The sequence below is a fragment of the Carlito syrichta genome, unplaced genomic scaffold (genome assembly GCF_000164805.1).
Source record: "Carlito syrichta isolate Samal-C Ts95f unplaced genomic scaffold, Tarsius_syrichta-2.0.1 Scaffold303338, whole genome shotgun sequence".
Lineage (NCBI taxonomy): Eukaryota > Metazoa > Chordata > Mammalia > Primates > Tarsiidae > Carlito > Carlito syrichta.
The window spans coordinates 620,536-640,216 of NW_007247434.1; the positions used below are offsets into that span (position 1 = coordinate 620,536).

At 34.6% G+C, this 19,681-nt stretch overlaps 1 protein-coding gene across 1 annotated transcript in view; it reads right to left on the reverse strand.

Moving 5' to 3' along the window:
* OTOGL (otogelin like) overlaps positions 1–19,681 on the reverse strand; it is a 147,017-nt gene that overhangs the window by 118,941 nt on the left and 8,395 nt on the right. The window contains exons 5-11 of the mRNA XM_008058432.1: positions 18,559–18,657; positions 17,413–17,567; positions 12,316–12,437; positions 8,969–9,174; positions 4,210–4,337; positions 3,725–3,831; positions 82–188 (exon numbers count right to left, since the gene is read on the reverse strand). Of these exons, the coding sequence (XP_008056623.1) occupies positions 82–188; positions 3,725–3,831; positions 4,210–4,337; positions 8,969–9,174; positions 12,316–12,437; positions 17,413–17,567; positions 18,559–18,657 (924 nt within the window). The remainder of the gene's footprint in view (positions 1–81; positions 189–3,724; positions 3,832–4,209; positions 4,338–8,968; positions 9,175–12,315; positions 12,438–17,412; positions 17,568–18,558; positions 18,658–19,681) is intronic.

Here is a 19,681-nt window from a genome sequence, read left to right on the forward strand (position 1 = left end):
GTTTTGAGCACTATGGTCAGTGTTCTAGAATAAATCTAAAATTAGCAAAAGTAAACAAGACATGAGGGAAAAAATCCATACTGCATGCTGGAAAGTCATCTCTCCAGTCTTGAATAGGGTAGCCAGCATGAGAACAGGCTCTAGCATACTCAGTGGCTGATCGACAATAGGTTTCATCATCATCAGTTCTAGAAAGTGAAAAGACAGAACCAAAATCACATTTTTAAAAAAATTATATATATATATATATATATATATATACTTTTTTTTTTACCCACATATATATATTAACTGAGTCATACCTTTGAGATCCTGATCCCTAGAAAGGCTGAGTACATGATGAATATTCCAGTGTTAGTTGATATCAGCATGTGTGTTTCTCATTATATATATCTCATTATGCGTAATGCAGAATGCACATGAACATAGAATCCCTTAAATTAACTAGGCCTAGATAAATTGTCTTCATTAAAGAATTTCAATAATATGGCCACTTTTCTTTTGAGTCAAGTGATGGCTATACTGAAAATGATCTCTGTTTTAGTTATGACAGTCTTCCCAGAATACTTATATGTATTTTTTCACTCCTGCACAAACCAGACCCCTTAGAATTTAATAAATCCCCTTAAAACACATAAAATTCTATCACGACAGAAAAATCAAATATTAAGATTGTGCTTAAGAGACCATGATCTTGATTGTCCACATGCTGGAATAAAACTGATACCAATAATCTGCAGCACTCAAAAGTATTTTGATGTTCCTTAGCAGTCCTCGCAATAAGATGCCAAAACATTTTTGAAAGATTAAATAGCATTTAACTCAATATTTAAGAGGATTTTGAATTCTTTAAAGTTTAAATTACTAAAGCTAGTTACTTTTATAACATTGCCAAGAGTAAATAATCTTTAATTATTTTCTTATAATCACTTTCGAAGTTCCCCTAAATAATAATTTTATATGAGAGGTCTGCCAATTCCCAAAGCAGATTAGCAAGGCACTTATCAAGTAAGCAGGTTTATACCAAGGTAGTAGGATTGTTTTTCATCCCAATCCAAATTCAGAACTGAATAATTAAATATCTTACAAGATAATGATCTTAAGAATGCTGCATTGTGTGAACCTTAACATGGTCAGTATCTCTATTGTAAAAACTACCATCTCAAATTGCATTTCTCCTGTGCTACTGTAACAGGAGTTATGTAGCTTATCTAGTCCAATTAGCTGGGCTTTAGAAGGAAAAAAAGGACTAAGCATATACATTTCAGAAGCTCAGGAAATATTCTAAAACAAGCTAAAATTGTTGAATTCTGGGAAAGACATTAAGTTCATGATTTTACCTAAAATACATGCATTCTTTTCCACAATTAATAGTGGTTTTAAAAATTAGCAAAGTAACTGAATATTGGTTTCCCAACCCAGTGCAACTATTGCTGAGGTATCATTTCTCAAGTTACACTAGGAACTGTGCTAAGTTCATAAATATACAGCACCTCAGGAAAACTCACAATCAGGCGAGAAAGAAATTTTTATCCCAATATACTGAGAACAAAATAAGCTTTTTTTTCATTCTGAATTTTACTTTTAGTGAGGAAAATGGACATTAAAGAATAGAAGTTTTTTAATCAATTTACTTTGGTGTAGCAAAATTAGAATTATTTCCTTGCCGCTGGGTTTGGCATTCTTAGAAGCAAAAACAAAAGAGATTGGTATTGTGTCACTTTAAGGATCAGTACTGTATTATCCTTCCAGTTCCAACTCAAATGTCATCCACTCTATGAAGCCTTTATAGGCATTCCTTAATAAAGTTAGTTGTCCTCCCCCCACATCCATAGCACTTTGCTTTTGGGGTATTGTGTTGTTGCTGGAGACCTGTTTCTCTGCCCCATTAGTATATGAATTCCTAGGACAAAGATCATGTATAAATTATTTCTGTTCTCCAAGGTGTGGCACGATGCTCAGCTCAGAAAAGATGCTCAAAAGATGTGTGTTGAATTGAATTCAATATACTGTCGTGACCAAAACAGGAAATTAATTTGTGTTTAGTCAATTTGCATTTTCATTCTTATGGTACGAGATCCTTGTGATGCAGTACCCTAATACAGGAAATGAAAAGAACCATTCATTTCCTATAGAATAGAAGAAATACTGTAAATAGGTCTAGTCATAAACGAAATACTGAGGGGATTGAAAGGCTACCTCTCGCAGCTTCTCACTTCCGTTTTATCAATGCCTACTTGCTCAACTATAATACCCTCCTGGTTCTGTATAGTTGCTCTGCCTCAAATCCAGCCTGTCCACCTCAAACATAGCTATCTCTTAAAGTGGCAGCTGATTTCAGCCACTACAAAATTTTCCCTGACAAAAGCATCAAAGTTGCAAAAGTCAAAGTCTAAAGGATCAAAATTTCAAAAGACAAAAATGTCAATGATGACACTACAAAGGTAGTGGAGATGGCAGGCTGATTTTTGTCTCCAGTTCTTCCTTCTTCCTTTCAGCAATAGAATGCTCAAGTTTTTGCTATGTAGATGGTTGCCCAGCCAAAGAAACAATTCCAGCTTCTCTCGCATCTATGTGTGGCCATGTTACTAAGCTCTGGCCAAAGGATTAAAAGTGGGAGTTTGCCTGAAACTTCCAGATCAAGAGAAGCCAGCCCTCTATTTCTTTCGCTTTCTCCAACGTCTCCTATCTCATTTTTCATATTTTCATTTCCCATTGCAATTGTTGTGAATTCACAAAGCATTGTTTACACTCATCACTATGTTAAATTGCAGTAGTTATGAGCTCTGAAATGCATATAAAAAGCACATATATCAGAAATGTATTTCTCTATTTTGATAAATGCTTCATTATAATTAGTTTTCTCTGAAATTGTCATTGTTCACTATTTGGGTGATGGGTTCAATAGAAGACCAAACCTCACCGTTATGTAATAAATCTATGTAACAAACCTATACATGCACCCCCAAATTCAAAATTAATTCTTTAATCTGTTAGCAATTTTGAAATATCTAATACATTATTATTAATTGTGTTCACCTCGCTGTGCAATAAATCTTGAAAACTAAAAATAAATAGTTAGAATATAACTCTAATGTTCCTAACACTTAAAAAGGTAAATATTTAAAGTGATAGATATCCCAATTTCCGGCCGGGCTCATTGGCTCAGCCTGTAATCCCAGCGCTTTGGGGGGCCGAGGTGAGTGGATTGCCTGAACCCGCGGGTTCGAGACCCGCCTGGGCAACTTGGCGAGGTCTCATCTCTACAACACATTTTTTAAAAATTAGCTGGGCGTGGTAGTGCGCGCCTGTAGTTCCAGTTACTTGGAAGGCTGAGGCAGAAGGATCGCCGGAGCACAGCAGGTTGAGGCTGCAGTGACCGAGAGTGGCCACTGCACTCCAGTCTGGGTAACAGAGTGAGACTCCAACTCAAAAAAAAAAAAAAAAAACCTCAAATGATATCCCAATTTCCCTGATTTGACTATATGAACATATGCAATTATCACATGTACCTTGAAAATATGTGCATCTATTATGTTTCAATGTTTTAATTTTTTTTTAATTAGACTACTGTATGTTATATAGTAAACTTTTAATAGCTGTTAGCAGTTTAGGTCTGACATTTCCCATTATATTTTGTGAACTGCTGAAATAGTTAAGTAACATGATTTTTATGCTTCTTTTTGCATAAAAAAGTATTGCAAATACTAATCATTTCACTTACTTGCAAAGATCATTAACACAGCTGGCAATATATAAATATGGATCAATATATTCATGGCAGCTCAGAAAAGGAAATTGCAACAGTATCTGACACTTGAAGAAGATTGCCTGGGCAAAAAAAAGATGCCAGTCACTAGAGAACATATTTAATGGGATAGGTGTACTCTCACTTTCTTTCACTTATCTATTTCCAAGACTTTCTTTTCTACAAAGAAAAACAAGGTAATTTATATTTATAAATTTTAGCCAATATTTTTCTAACTGTATATCTTCATGATAAGTACTGATTTTATGAAATTCACTACATTTACTATTTCTGGAATTATTTTAAAGTTATTCCCTTTTGAAATTACATTTCCTGGATTTAATATTATTGATTGTGTTGCATTTGTACTAAAAAATGCTTAATATTAAGCATACAGATTATATATATATATACACATATGTATTGTGTCCAACATCCCAAGTTTATCACATCAAGTTTACCTCAAATGCTGGCATTCCACTGGAGCATGGATTTGGAAAATCTGAGGGTGTGGGTATACATCTGGTATCATCTGGAGTTTGTACCAACCAACTATTGGCAAACATAGCAATGTCTTCTGTATAGTCCTCTATTTCACACAAACACACACACAAATAGGTATAACTGTATCATTTTCCATAAACATTGACACAGTCCTTCTAAATGAACTTTCTGGTTAAACTCAATAATATTAGAATCACCAATGTGATATTACACAGTAACGTTACCTTAGCATAATGGAAAAAAATTGAACAAAGTGAAAGTACTAAATAAAAGTACCATTAGAGAGGAAAAAGCAAATTGCATTGAAATAATAAGGGGACAAATTGAAAGTGAGTGAATGCAACATATATAGAGGTAAAGTGTTAATTAGTCAATGTCCAATTTGTGCTGTAGAGAGGATAAAAATATGCACAAAACTAAAAAACATAAATAAAAGTGAATTTTTTCAGACAGGTCATTCAGAATATTTGACATTAGTCAGAACTTAATTAAAACTGCAGTTTCATTTTGGGGGTCTACAAAAAAATGTGTTGAGCTCTTGAGGACATTTCAAAAGACAGTCATATAGACAGTGAAAGACTGGACTGGAAAAGACACCGAAAGAAGAGAAGACTAAGAAATGAATCTATTTCATATAAATATGATGAACAGTGTTTCTAAACAAGAAAGAGTCCAGAATTAAGAACCCTGAAGCTACCTCAGCATTATTCCAAGACAAGATTCAGGAGCTGATAAGTGGGCAGCAACAAACAAACAGTCGGTGGTAAGCACTCTGGCCTCTCCACTTCAAATGAAGTTTATTGTTCCACCACCTGACCTGAAAACAATCTCAGGATCTGGTACAGAAACTAATTCTGCCTCCCATTTGGACAAAGGCTGAATCTCAAATCTCAAGAACTTGGCAGAATCAAACAAGATGACACCTTAAAGTTCCATCTAAGACAGGCTTCAGATTTCAGCCTTGAGTTTCTCTACCACCCAGATTTGCATGGTTGTAGGTCCACCACTGATGACAATCAATTGTACCACTAGAATCAGACATCTCAAGTCAAATAGTTGAGCATCTTCAAGAAAGAAAGATAATGTTTGCAAGCTACAACCAAATGCCAGAAAGATTGTGAGACTTCATTATCTGTAAGAGTGCTTTGCTCTCTTAGTGTAAAATTCTAAATTTCACTGTGTTTAAAATTCTAAACACACTTGCTTATGACTCTTTATCTTCTTTCTCCACTTTGGTTTTTTTTTTTTTTTTCATGGCTGCTATCACTCACAGAAATATAATTTTCTTTGTTTTTCTCTATCTTATCTTCCACTACAAGATGTACTACAAGGAGGGAGAGAGCTTGTCTCAGCTATTCTATTGCTGTATCCCTAGTTTACTAACTAGCAAAAAGGAGGTGCTCAAAGGATGTTTACTAAATAAATGATTGAATAAATATAGGATAGCTTGCCATATTTATCAAATAGATTTTAGAATCCTTGAGTTTCAAATGTATTTGGTCCCACTTCTTTGTCTCTGATATCGCTAGAAATGTTACATGCTGAGCAAAGAGTGGTTCTGCAGTGATACACATGTTTAAACACGAAAAAACCAATGTCCTTTTGAAGTGAATGTTTAGTCACATTTTATTTCAAAACAGTGCCATTTTTTAAACACATTTTTTATTTTAAAATTGAGGGGTATAGTTAAGGGTTAAGTATACAAATATTCATCGCTCAGGCACCCAACAGTGCCATTTTTAAGGGACTGAGGAGCCAAAAATATTCCCTAAAGTTTCGTTTATTTATTTCAATATTTATGCACCCATTCTGATGTTACTAAACAAACTGAGGCATTCCTTAAGGTTCATTTTAACTGCAATATTTGAACCACATATTTAGCTAGTTTTACTACATTGCATTAATAAAAGACTCATAAGGTTGTTTATCATGAGATTTTAAATCCATTTCTATTGGTGGTCTGGGTGCCTGCTAATTTAAAATTAAAATACTTTGTATAAAATATGCTTTAAGTAGAGTAATTTATTGTCCATACTGAGATATTTTTGAGAGTGAAAAAGAGACACAATTGATTACTATGCTGAGAAAAATGAGAGTAAATCAGGATTTCTATGCTGGTGTATAGCTAGATATAGGCATGAATTATGGAAACAGAATTCTCTACTAGACAACAAATTAAAATCTTCCTGTGTTCACAGAACTTCTGAAAAGTCTCATTTCTTTGTGAAGTCATCCCTGAAGGACAAGCAGGAATGCAGAAAGAAATACAATTTTAATCACCATTAAGAAACCATGCATTCAATGGCATTCAGTCAAACTATCTAACTCTCTCTAAAGATTTATCCAATAAGCAAAATACAGACTGAATTTCAAGAAAATATCAGGCTTCTTAAAGCTACCGTAATATAGCTCTGTAGACATTTTCTTGCATTATTGCAGCATGGAAGGAAATAGAAGGGCAGTTTCTTGTCACATCCTTATAAATTGTTTTAAGTCCAATTGTTTTGTTGTTATTTTGTTTTGTTTTTCAATTATTCTTCCTTATACTGTACACTAAATAAAATTGGGAGGAAACTGAAATATCTCTTCAGGCTTTTCCTACACATTTTAAGCCTTTTGCCAATGCAGCCACAACTCAGTTCAATTGCCTTCTGCCAACCTTCCCATACTTCTTTCCCACTGACACCCTAGTTCCTGCTGCTCAAATTATCTCACCATGAATAAACATTTTATGTTCCATGTTATCAAAGTCTGTGTGACCTTCTCCTCAAATCCCTAATTTGAGTCTCCCTACAGATGCTATTTTCCATCCTGACCTCTATGCTACATTCTCTGGTTGTCCCTGGGGAAGTGGCCCAAGGCAATCTTTCCTAAATCTATACAGAGAACTGGACTAAGCATCATTTTTTTAAATGAAGCTTTGATATAGAAGAAAAATAAATTAATAATTACCATCTGGCTGGTCCTGCCTGAATCCAAAACTCTTCTTAATACAGTCTCAAGATTCCAAATTTGTGAACCCTCTCATTCCAAATATCCAACTAGATACAAACACCATTTCCTGATGATGCCAATACCATACATTTGTAGATGCTTACAGACTCTTCAACACTCTCACTTACATTTTCCCATGCGATATTCACAGACTGGGAAGCTCTCATAGTCATTATTATTTTCTCCATTTTACATAGAAGGAAATTGAGTCCTTGGAGCCCAGCTCTTTGTTCTAGCTACTAGTAAACTAATCCTGGTGATGCATTATCTATCTTGGGGGAAATGTTTGCATTTTATAAGGGCTTCTTAAAACAATACAAATAAGTTATCAAAGATTTGTATTTCTGTCCCATTATAGGCTTATTGAGGAATGCTTGAAGATTATTATAAATTAACTAAAAGTTATTGAGGATTATCTATGTGCTAGGCACTGTACTGTTTTACCTGAATTGTCTCATTGAATCCTCACAGCTCCATGAAGTATATGCTCTTATGATATCATTAAACTTAGAAAGTTGAATATGTGGTAAAGCAGAATTTGAATCTCATGGTCTCACCCAAAGCCTAAACTCTAAGCAGTCCTTTTACACAACATATGGGCAATTCATCTCTATTAATTTTATAATATAAAACAAAAAGCAGAAAATAGTACTTTTACAGCTTCAGTAGTAATTGCTTACACACTTATCTAAGCACAGGATTGGGAGCCAGTCAGGTCTTGACAGTATCATTTACAAACTATGTCACATTGAACACATCACCTTTTGTTCTTTGTGTAATATTAAGAGATTCTTACACAATGTTGTGAAAGTTGGGAATGATATAAACTATGTGATTATATTAACTATTGTTGTAAACAGTATCAAAGTATGTTATTATTATTACTGACTACCCTGCAAGTTCAGAATTATCGTATTCTTATTTTACAGCTGAAGAAACAGCATCAGAGTGATTGAGTTGCCTCAAATTACAGTACTTGTAAGAACTGAAGCAAGATTCAAAGCCATGTTTGATTGTACTAAGAACAGTATTTTTTTATTGCACCTCTATGTGTGAACCTAAATAATGATTATGGCTTCTGATTTTCTTATTCTGTTGCCACTGCACGTGAGCACCTGAATTGAAATAGAACCCATTTCTAATAGCTCACTGAAGTTAGTTTCATGACTTGGATTCAATAGATGAGCAGGTAGGTATGTAAAACCTTTCAAGTTACCATTCAACTTTCTTGTTCACATTTTATTATTTTTACAGAACTGTTATTTGTCAATTATTGAATTCATTCCTATCAAGAGTGTATGCAAAAATAGCTTTTGTTCTAACATGGACATGCTTGACCTAAATGGATTTGAATCGCTAGGATATGTACTCCAAGAAGGTGAGGGTCTTTGTTTTGTTCATTGGTGTATTCCAAGCTCTTACAGCAATGGACACAGAAGATCCCCAAGCTCCTGACACAAGTAAATGATCCATTTATATTTGTTATATGAGTAAGAGCTGTATGCTAATTTAGCAAATGTAAACTTGTTCATGGTTTCCAAGAAAGACACAAACGTATTTTCCTATTCGATCTTTGCTTAAAATCACCAAAGCAGGCAAGTAACAGCCACAAATATTCCCCAACCTATGGCAAATCTTTTGGGTACAAACAGCTTGACCAGTGAAGGAAGTAGACTTTAGATGTGAGAAAAAATTCCCACACATTGTTTCTGCTCCACTTACCTTGTTGAATTATGAAATCATCAGATTGAATGCCATTATAGTTTCCACATAGGCCACATGGTTTCCCTTTATGGTCCTCAGACAGTTTGAGGTAAATTCCAGATATTCCATCCCAAGCCAATGAAAGGCCAAAGGTTGTTTTCACCAAAATGTAGTCAGCTAGTTTCTCAATGAAAACCTGTCCAATTGTCTGAGGCAATGTTAAACTTGGGAAATAGAATAAAGACAATCTAAGAATGATGACGAAGGATCTATTATAGGTGGATCTTTTCTTGAATTACAAAGATAATTTTTTAAAATTATTACTCAAAATTAGTAAATAAATTATTCAGTGAGATCACAAAAGCAACCATTCTATAGGAAATCTTGACATTTTTGAAAACTTCAGTATTGAAATAAAAAGACAATAAAACGTATACTCTTTTTCCTTACTGATCTAGATTTTATACTTATAATTAGATACTTCAACCAACCAAAAATACATAACTGCTAAATATCAGTGATTTTTTAAAATCTGGAAATTAACCTTGCCTATTTAGAATAGTTAGGGTTTAAATGTGTTTATTTTTTAATACAGAAAGCTAAAGATAATCTAAAAATACTGCTCAATAATTTAGAAGGACAAACAATGGTCAAAATAAGTAAACACATTGCTTGGGTTCTGATTTTATTTAATTTTACTTTAAACAGAAGCTTCTATCCCCATATGTCACTTTGATATAATTCTTTTTTTTAAGAAAAATGTGTAAGAATTAATAATTATAATTTACATTTGTAATGCTGCAAAGTACATTATTAAGGATATAATATATTTTATCATACAGTATTGCATTGGGTTTATATTCATATGTAATATTTTTAATTGGATGCAATTTGGCTTATTTAAACATGGGTCACATAGAATATTTAAGCTTCTGATCCAATGTCTAGTTTTACCATTTTTCACAGGCACATGCACATGCAAAGGAAGTGCGAGACATAAGGAGACTGAAGAAAACTAAACAACTGGACATTTTAAAACATAGTAAGTCACCTACAATACTTTTGAAAGATCACAGTTCTCCTTCCATTTATGAGTATTGCAGAAAAGAGCAGGTACTAATAACTAATTAAATTGAAAAAACTCATTACAATTAAGGTAGTCATGTCAAATAACAGTTATAAGCTGCAATGTGAATAAGATGGGTCTTGATACATATATTCGTATATTTTTTCCAAAAATTTCAAGTTAGTGAGTTACTTTCCAGTAAGAGCATGGCTTCATAGACCAAAAGCTATTAAATCAAACACTTTGGCTAGCGAGGTATGATTCCCAAAGAAACAATTCAAAATACCTATCTGTAACCAGTTGCACAAAAATTTTTTATAGTTAATTATTTATAGAAGCTAAGTTATAGCAATAGAAAAAATAATAATATATACTCAAGATGATGGATACCTCAAATATCCTGATTTGACCATTACACATTCTACACATGTAAAAAAAATACTCACATGTACCCTATAAATATGTAAAATACTATGTATCAGTAAAAAAAAAAATAGAAAAATAACTAAAACTTCAGATTAGAGAAAAGAGACTCTAGCTAACTACTGCCATAATATATTTTTTAACAAAAATTATAGACAGGAATTCATAGCAAAAGACAGTGTGAGGCAAAGTTTATGGAAGTATAATTGCTCTATCAGGGGTATTTTTTCATTTGGTCATTTGTCACTGGGTCATTTGATCTCTCTCATAGTAAGTTTAATTTAATACACATTTTTTAAAAGAAAGGTGGATAACTATGATTATTCTGAAATTTATAATATAAAAGGAGGCTCATGGAAATGGGGAATAATAGTTAAAACTAGATAACCTCCAATAAATCAAAGGAAAACTTCACGCAACCTTGGCAGGAAACATTAAAATGTAAACTAAAATGAATTCACAGATTAATGCTGAAAAGTATTCAGAGATTCATTTGTACTGAACCCTTTATTTCACAGGTGAGAGAACTGAAATCTAGAGAGGTCAGGCTTATCATACAGAGCCATACACGTTTGATTTCATTCTGGCAAATATTTCTCTAGTACTTGCTGTGAGTTAGGCCCTAAGCCAGAAATAGCATTAGTATAAGCCATATTGCTGAATAATAAGAAAAGCACTCCTTTTCTGTCACATCGCTTGGAACCCTCATAGAAATACTTTCTCCAAGTTAAAATTAAATACTATGTTCCTGATTTAATAAAGGATCATATTCTTGAAAATCTATCTGAATGGCATCTGTTTTACAAAACCTATAACTTTTAAAGTACCCATTGTTTTACCCAAAATTCCATATGGATGATCCTAAATTACCATTAAAGTCAGCTCTGAGAAATACATGTGTAAATGCATTATCTTCTCATTCCAATGCCTAAGCTTTCTTTCAAAATACGAGAAAATGAAAAGTAAAAACCAACTGATCAAGAAAATAAGTTCCAGAGAGGCAGGTTGACTGTTACAAAGCTCTCCCGCTAACCTTTCTGCTACCACCAGTTGCCTCTTAAGGAATCTAAAGCTAGAAAAAGAGCATGTGTTGAAAAGACCATTCCTCTGGAAAGAATCCCTGTGGTTCAAACATTTGCTAGTGAATTCTGAATGATGGGTAGAATTGTTTCAGTCCACAATTTACTTTTTCTGGCAAAATTCAGTCAGGAAATATTTAAAATTGAGTGTCTCTATAATTATTTAGATTGGAAGGTAGATTAGGCCACAGTATTTCTCATCTAAAATGTATAAAACCTTCTGACAAATACATAAACACTCCCTTCCTCAAAGCTTTCAGATCATATTCTTGGCAGATAGGAAAGCAGAAGTGGGCTCCTCTCTGATCTATTCAAGGTCAGTCATTTATTGACTCTGAGTCTGTCAGAACTTCAGTGGGAAATCCCTAATGACACCCAAACCTCATTCACACAAACTTGGAAAGAACTTCCAGAATCCTTTCCAAAATAAAATAGATTTTTTAAAATTCCTGCTTTAAAGAAAATATTTTAGAAGACAAAAATAATCAGAGTTGGACTACGAAGCTATTCCCTGAATCTCTCAGGAGAAAAAAATGTGATAATCTTATCTCTACCTATGTAAACATATTGTATTCTACACAAGCTTTAAGAAGATCAGATTGATTATATACCTGGTCACCCGGCTGGCCTCAGAGACTACTGAAGTTTTGAAATCTATATGAAATACCTTTAAGAGTGTCACTGAAGAAGAAATTCACTCTTCCTACTCTTCACAACCCACTTGCAGTATGAGATGTTTGGGAATTCTATTATTAATTTATGGTGTTATTTTTATTTTATTATTTATCATATCCTACCTGATTCCATTCTTTTTTATTTCATGACCATAAATTCGAATTTCCTCTTGATTTGAAAAGAACAGACTGATTGACCGATAACAAGTATACACTGAACCAAGACATCTAGGGCTATTATGAACCTGAAAGGGAGAAAACAAAAAGAAAGGATAGGAACAAACAACAAATAGTATTCATTTGAGTTACTAAAACTACAGTGTATATTTATAGTTCTATAGCGTTATTTGTTCCATGACACTTTACAAAGTTATAACTACATTTAGGATTGTGGAGAGAAAATGAATATTTACCCCAGAAAGCAGACAACAGCATTTACTTTCTAAAATACAAGTTGGTCTATGGCCATACTACCCTCAACACACTCGATCTAGTCTAAAATACATGTTAATGAGCATATTTTTAATGATCTAGTTCTTTACATCTTAGATTTTAATATTCTCAAAGCTACACAGTATATATCAGAAGAAATTAGTTCTGATGATAAAACTGTAGACACCACAGAGAAACACATTTGTCATTTCTATGTCTATATTTTTTTTACCTGTTAGATAATCATAAAACAGAATTTCAAATGGAACTCTACACAAAACAGCATTTAAAGATTGAAAAAGTGACCATAAATTCACCAAAAATAAAATTGATTTTATTTTTATTTATTCTAAGATACTTTAGGGAAGAGAGAGATTATTTTTCAAGAAATTGATAGGGCTAGGTTCAGTGGCCCATATCTGCAATCCTAGCACTTTGGGAGGCTGAAGCAAGAGAACTGCTTGAGCCCAAGAGTTCAAGACGAGCCTAGGCAGCATGGTAAAACCTCATCTCTACAAAAAAGTCAAAAAATTATCTGGGCATGGTGGCACATGCTAGTAGCTCCAGCTACTTGGGAGGCTGAAGTAGAAGGATCAACTGATGACCTAAGCCAGGAGTCTGAGGCTGCAGTAGGCCCTGCACTCCAGTCTAGGCAGCAGAGTGAGACTCCAATTCAAAAAGAAGAAAGAAATATATTGATTAAAAAAATTAGTTTACTAGCAAGAAAAAAAGACAGCAAGGAGAGAAATAAAGGATGAAAAGGGGAGGGGAATATTACATTCTCTTACACTATGCTGAAATTAATTTCAGAAGGTTCCAAAGTGAAGTAAAAATGATGAAACCATAAAAATAACTTAAAGAAAACATAGATATCTATATAGATGGAAAAGAGCTTCCTAAGAATAAAAGTGATATTAAAAAAATCACCAGGCTGGGCTTGGTGGCTCAGCCTGGAATCTCAGCACTTTGGGAGACCGAGGCGAGTGGATTGCCTGAACTCTCAGGTTCGAGACCATCTCAGGCAACTTGTCCAGACTTTGTCTCTACAATAAAAAAAAAAAAATTAGCTGGGCATGGTAGCACACGCCTGTAGTTCCGGCTACTTGGAAGGCTGAGGCAGAAGGATCACTGGAGCCCAGCAGGTCAATGCTGGGGTGGCCGTGAGCATGCCAATGCACTCCAGCCTGGGTGACAGAGTGAGACTCCAACAACAACAACAACAAAACCACCAATAATAGATTTTTAATATTGTATAATTTAATGTATATTAATTTTATATTTAATCAGCAAATCTTTTTGGTCACTTATTATGTAACAGGCACTATTCTAGTCTGATATAGCCATCAACCATATAGCCAAAAATTTCTGCTCTCATGAAACTTACATTCTGTTAGAGGACGACAGCTAATTTTAAAATGTAGCTAAATATAACTAAAATATGTACCATGTTAGATGACATTAAAGGGAAATATTAAGCAGAGAAAGGGGATAGAGTGTGAGTGTGTGTGTGTGTGTGTGTGTGTGTGTGTGTGTGTGTGTGTGTGTGTGTGTGTCAAGGTTTGGGGGGACATTTTAGATTGAGTGGCCAGGGGAGGCCTCGCGAAGAAAGTGAAATTCTGACAAAGATGAAGGCTTGTGAGGCAAGCCTTTCGGGACATTTAGAAGATCACTCTATGCAAAGGAAATAGCAAGTACAAAAGCCTGAGGTAGGTGTATACCTAAAATATTCTCACAATCCTGGAATCTAGGCATCTGACTCCAAGTGAGATGTTACAGGATCCTTCTTGGGAGAAATAAAATTGAAAACAAAAAGATATACAGATACTAATATTTGGGGGCTTATGAAAACAGAGGATATCTGCTCAATCTTTCATTCTCCCAACAAGCTCTTATTCTTATAGGAAGAGTTTTCAATCAGCTTTTAGAGCCTTATTCTCCAATGTGAAAACACATTCACTAGCCATTTGATGAAAGTCTGCAACATGAAAGATAGACACCAAATAAACAAATAAAAGAAAGAAATCAAAGAAACTGAAAATGGTTTACAAAATAAACTTCTAAAAATTCATAATTAATATCTTCAGAGAGGAATGCGAGTATATGCCATCCATGAAACAAGAAGAAAATGCTGTTAAAAATGAAGTTCAAATAATAAAATTTAAAAATTGGAAATTGACAAAGATCAGAGATCAGAGTGAACTGAACTTCAAAATTCTGAAAGTGATTTTTAAATTATAATCAAGATTTCAAAATTTTTCTTCCATGCACACTTTCCAAGAAAGTATCTTCCCTTTCCAGTAACCAACTTGAATATGTGGTCAATTAAAACAAATGAGTAACAAAAAAATAGGAAATGCCATACACCCCCCCCCCACACACACACACTTAATTGACACTACAAACACTGGCCATATGTTTGAAACTGGGTCCTGCCTAGACAAGAAAGTGAGATTTCGAGTCAGAAGGAGAAAGAGAGAGAGAGAGAGAGAGAGAGAGAAAAGGGAGGGAGGGAGGGAAGGAGGAAACGTAGAACAGAAAATTTAAAAGACCATGATTTAAACTTTACAAATATATATAAAATTCAGAGAAAAAAGTCTAGAAAGAGGAAATATATAAAGCTATTAGCAAGGGTAACTCTTTACTGATGATTCTAATATTTTTCATATTTCTCTGAATTTTTCAACTTTCCTAAAAAAGAAATGAACTACTTTTTATAATTGGGTGGAAGAAGACATTTAAAATAAATGAATTTATTGATTTGAAAGCGTATTACTAACTGAAATCAGGCCAAATAGAAACAATATCTATTAACTCAGGAGGCATAGTTTGGCATAGTGTATTATTATCAAAGGATAGATAACCTAGTTTACACCTTAGTTCTCAAAAGAGTGAGACACTGAACAGGAACATTTCAATGAGAGGGTCAAAAGGTGTCCCAGTGATAAAACTAGTGAGACCGTGAGTGAGAAACCAAAGGACAGTGATAGAACTGAGAACAGGAGGTTTGTAAGCACTGAAGAACATTTCACTGATTTCCCTATCTAAAGGGATCTCTAACTTTTTATCCTCAAACCCCAGAAGTTAACTTTCAATATACCTCACTTTTTTCTGGGTCACAAAGAGTTGTTCCTCTTTAAAAATTTTAAGTCTGGCCAGGCTCAGTGGCTCAGCCTATAATCCCAGCACTTTGGGAGGCCAAGGCGAGTGGCTTGCCTGAGCCTGCGGGTTCGAGACCAACCCAGGCAACTTGGCGAGACCTCGTCTCTACAATAAAATAAAAATAGCCCGGCGTGGTAGCGCACATCTGTGGTTTCGGCTACTCGGAAAGCTGAGGCAGAAGGATTGCCAGAGCCCAGCAGGTCGATGCTGGGAGCGTGCATGCCACTGCACTCCAGCCTGGGCGAAGGAGTGAGACTTCCAACTAAAAAAAAAAAAAAAAAAGTTTTAGGTCCTACTTTTAATATTTGCGTCATCTAAAAGAGGAAGAGAATTTGAGCAGCTTAAACATAAGTTAGAAAGGAAAGAATAACAGAGATTCAAACACATTTTGGGCATGGAGACTGTTAGCTTTTAAATGGTACAGAATAGCTGTATCCTAGGAGTGCTTTGAGATATCTAGAAATTCAGAGGATAGTTGGCAGGGAAAGAGATCTCCAACTTCTTTACATCAACTATGACTGCTCTGCAGTTTGAATTTTGCAATGTCTTCTAAGAATGTATTTGAATAAAAAATTCTGAAACTAAGAACTAACTCTCTGAGCTTAGTCATACAGCACCAATCAACCTAGCAATTAGCTCCTGTCTCCACATCCTTATAACTTGTGCTTCTGTAACTTATGTATCCCATTTCTTAAATGTTAACCTCTGGTTCATTTTAAAAAATTAAATCAGGAAGGCATTTCACTGGAAGTGTCAAGAAGAAAGGAAGAGTAGATATGTTTGGTGCTTGAACCAATCCCTCTTCAAAAATTAGTAAATAAAACCTGAAAAATAAAGATATTGACTGGGGTTGACATTATGACATCTGTGATGTAAACACTTCTGCCTTGCTTGGAAGTCCCTCTCTCATGGATCTGAACCCCATTTCTTCCCAGTCCTAGGCCTTTTCTTGGTAGAATTATATTCTATATAGCCACAAATTTGGTCCACTCAATTAAGAACCACAACTCTGGAGGGAGCAGGGATGGGGGAGTACACTTCATCAATAAGGGTACCTGATCTCAAACCAGGTGATGTGGGGACCAAAGTGAGGCCCAAATTTTACCTGTACAATGATCGTTTGTATATCTAACCCTGAAATGTACCCCATATCTTTAAAATAAAAAAATTTGGCCAGATGAGGTGGTTTAAGCCTGTAATCCCAGTACTTTGGGAGGCTGAGGTGAGAGGATTGCCTGAGCCCCTGGGTCCAAGATCATCCTGGGCAATTTGGCGAGACCTCGTCTCTACAATAAATAAAAAAATTAGCCAGATGTACTAGTTCCGGCTATTTGGAAGGCTAAGGCAGAAGGATCACCTGAGCCCAGCAGGTGGACACTGGGGTGGGGGTGAGCTAGCCACTGTCCAGTCTGGGTGGCAGGTGAGACACCAACTCAAAAACAAAAACAAAAATTTTAAAAATGCATTTTAAAACTTAAAAAAAAAAAAAAGAACCACAGCTCTCCAGTCAGAGCCCTAGATATTCATTCTATAATTTATATGTACTTTGTATCATTTGTCCAGTACTTTTCAAATGCACACTTTTCCAGAGATAACTTTTTCAGTGAATTATGACCTGAGATCACCTACCCATACAGTGTACCGAGGCTCCAAATTACCACAGTCTTTTGCAAAAATATAGGAACAGTTTCCTGGGAAGTAATAGTAGATACCATCAAATGTTTCAAAATGATATTGTCCCCAGGTTTTGCAAATCCCATCTCTTCCGTTGCCCATGTTTGGGACTGAAAAGAAATAGGATAATATTTAGTATGTAAAATAAATTACACATGTTCAGTCATGATAAGTGATTCTGATTTTTGTTTTAAAATATCCTTTTTGGTAGTCTCTATCATGGAAAGAAATTACTAACATAAAATTACCAGTTGCTCTCAAAACTACCATACTCCCTGAAGAAAAACAGAGAATCCAAGTTGTAAAGAAAAGATTTATGTTAGAAACTTCCTTAATCTTTGCTTCCAAAGGACGGCTCTAGATGAAAGAAAGAGTAGGAAAAATGATACAAGGAAGTGACAGTGATAAAACAAAGAAGGTGGTCCAGAAAAAAAAAAGAAATGTCACCACTGAATGTTCTAAAAATTAACAGAGGCGGTATTAGGAGTGGTCTAAATTTTCAAAAATATCTTTATAGTATCATAGAAAAAATAACCCCTAACAAACAAAAGGACCATGCTTATATGTCTGGGACTTGGGAATGGGGAACACTAGTCATTCAAAACATGCTGATATTTAGAAATTCACGAGTTAAAACTGGCCAAATTTCAAGCAATGTTCATCTTAAATCATTCAACTTAACTTCTATTGTCGTCAGGCCTACATTTTTGTTTTTCATGCCCTTGTAGATAGTCTTCTATTCAATTTTTGTTTTCTAGATTCTTCCTTTTACAGTAATATAAAAATCAGTAACATTTACTGAGCACTCAAGATATATAAGATGTTTTGATATACTCTATTAGGATAAAAATAAATGTAAAGGACAATCTTTGTATATTTTCTCTTGATAATTTATTAACCTTGGTCTTTTCAGGAAAGAATACAGAATTATTTCATTATCCAACCGGTCTTCCCTGACAGTATTCCTTACCTTTGTTGCATACTTTCAGAGCATCATGTACTTTCCTCTGTAATATATGTCACAAGTTTAATTATTGTGTGTCTGTTGTGTATCTGTCTTTGATGTCTCATAATTCTCTCATAAGTATCCCTGAAACTTACCAATCTGGCACCTTGTTCCAAGAGCCTGAAATATTTGACAGTCACATGTACCAGTCTTAGAACAGAAAGCTCCATTAAGACATTCATAGGGACAAGAACCTGAGGGACAAAAAATATAAAATAAAATAAGTTATCTTCTGGCATGTATTGGTTTTTATAAGGGTAATATGTCAAGATCTAGCATGGACAAACTGTAGCTTCTATTAATTTAAGCAGAATTCTGGGCCTCTTGCCTTCCTGAGCTAAAGAACTAAACCCATCAAGTCTCTATCTAGTTCATTTCATTATGTGTGCTATGAAGCAAGAAAGACAGGCTTTCAAATCTCAAACTACTCTGAGAGCAAAGGTTAGCCTCCTTCAAGCAATTGAAAGGTCAAGTTCCCATGTAAGGCATCCCTGTCCCAGATGACGAGAACCAGAAATATACAAGCTGTGGATGATTCCTTTGACGGAGTTTGGCTCAGGGGGCCCATCTGATCGGCTTCTTTTCCAGGAGCAAGCACAGTATTAAACAGTGTTAAAGAATAGTGTCTATCATTAACTTGAGGGATTGGCAAAGTATAAAACTCAAAGGAAACTCCCTCTTTTGAAGAGAATAATTAAATATTTCATTTGACATTTGTATACTAATCCTTAGGCTCAATTACAAATGACACCTTCTTTGAAACTCATGCTTAATTTTGATGAGGAAGAAGCCAAAGTTACTGCTGGCTGTCACCAAAAATATTTTTTCTTTCATGAAAAGAAAAACTGTAAAATTGTCCCAATGGATTATGTTAAAAAAAAGAAAGCAAATAACTATGAGCGCTAATCCTAATTTTGCCATCATCTCCTGAGTGAGTTTTAAAAATGCAAATGAATCACAGTGAAAAATTTTTCTCTAATAAGGAGAGAACAAGAGGCAACTGGCAAAACTCAAGCAGGAAGAATTTAACACATGAGGAGAACTAAAGAACATCTTTGAGTCACCTATTACTAAAGAAGTTGGGCCTCTCTGGAATATGTCAAGTTCATGGCCACTGGTAATTTAACCACAGTTCCACCAAAGGCAAGAATTTGAAAACCTCAATGATTTCTTTTCACCTTGAGATCCAATGATCTAAAATGTCTCTGTATTTTTAAA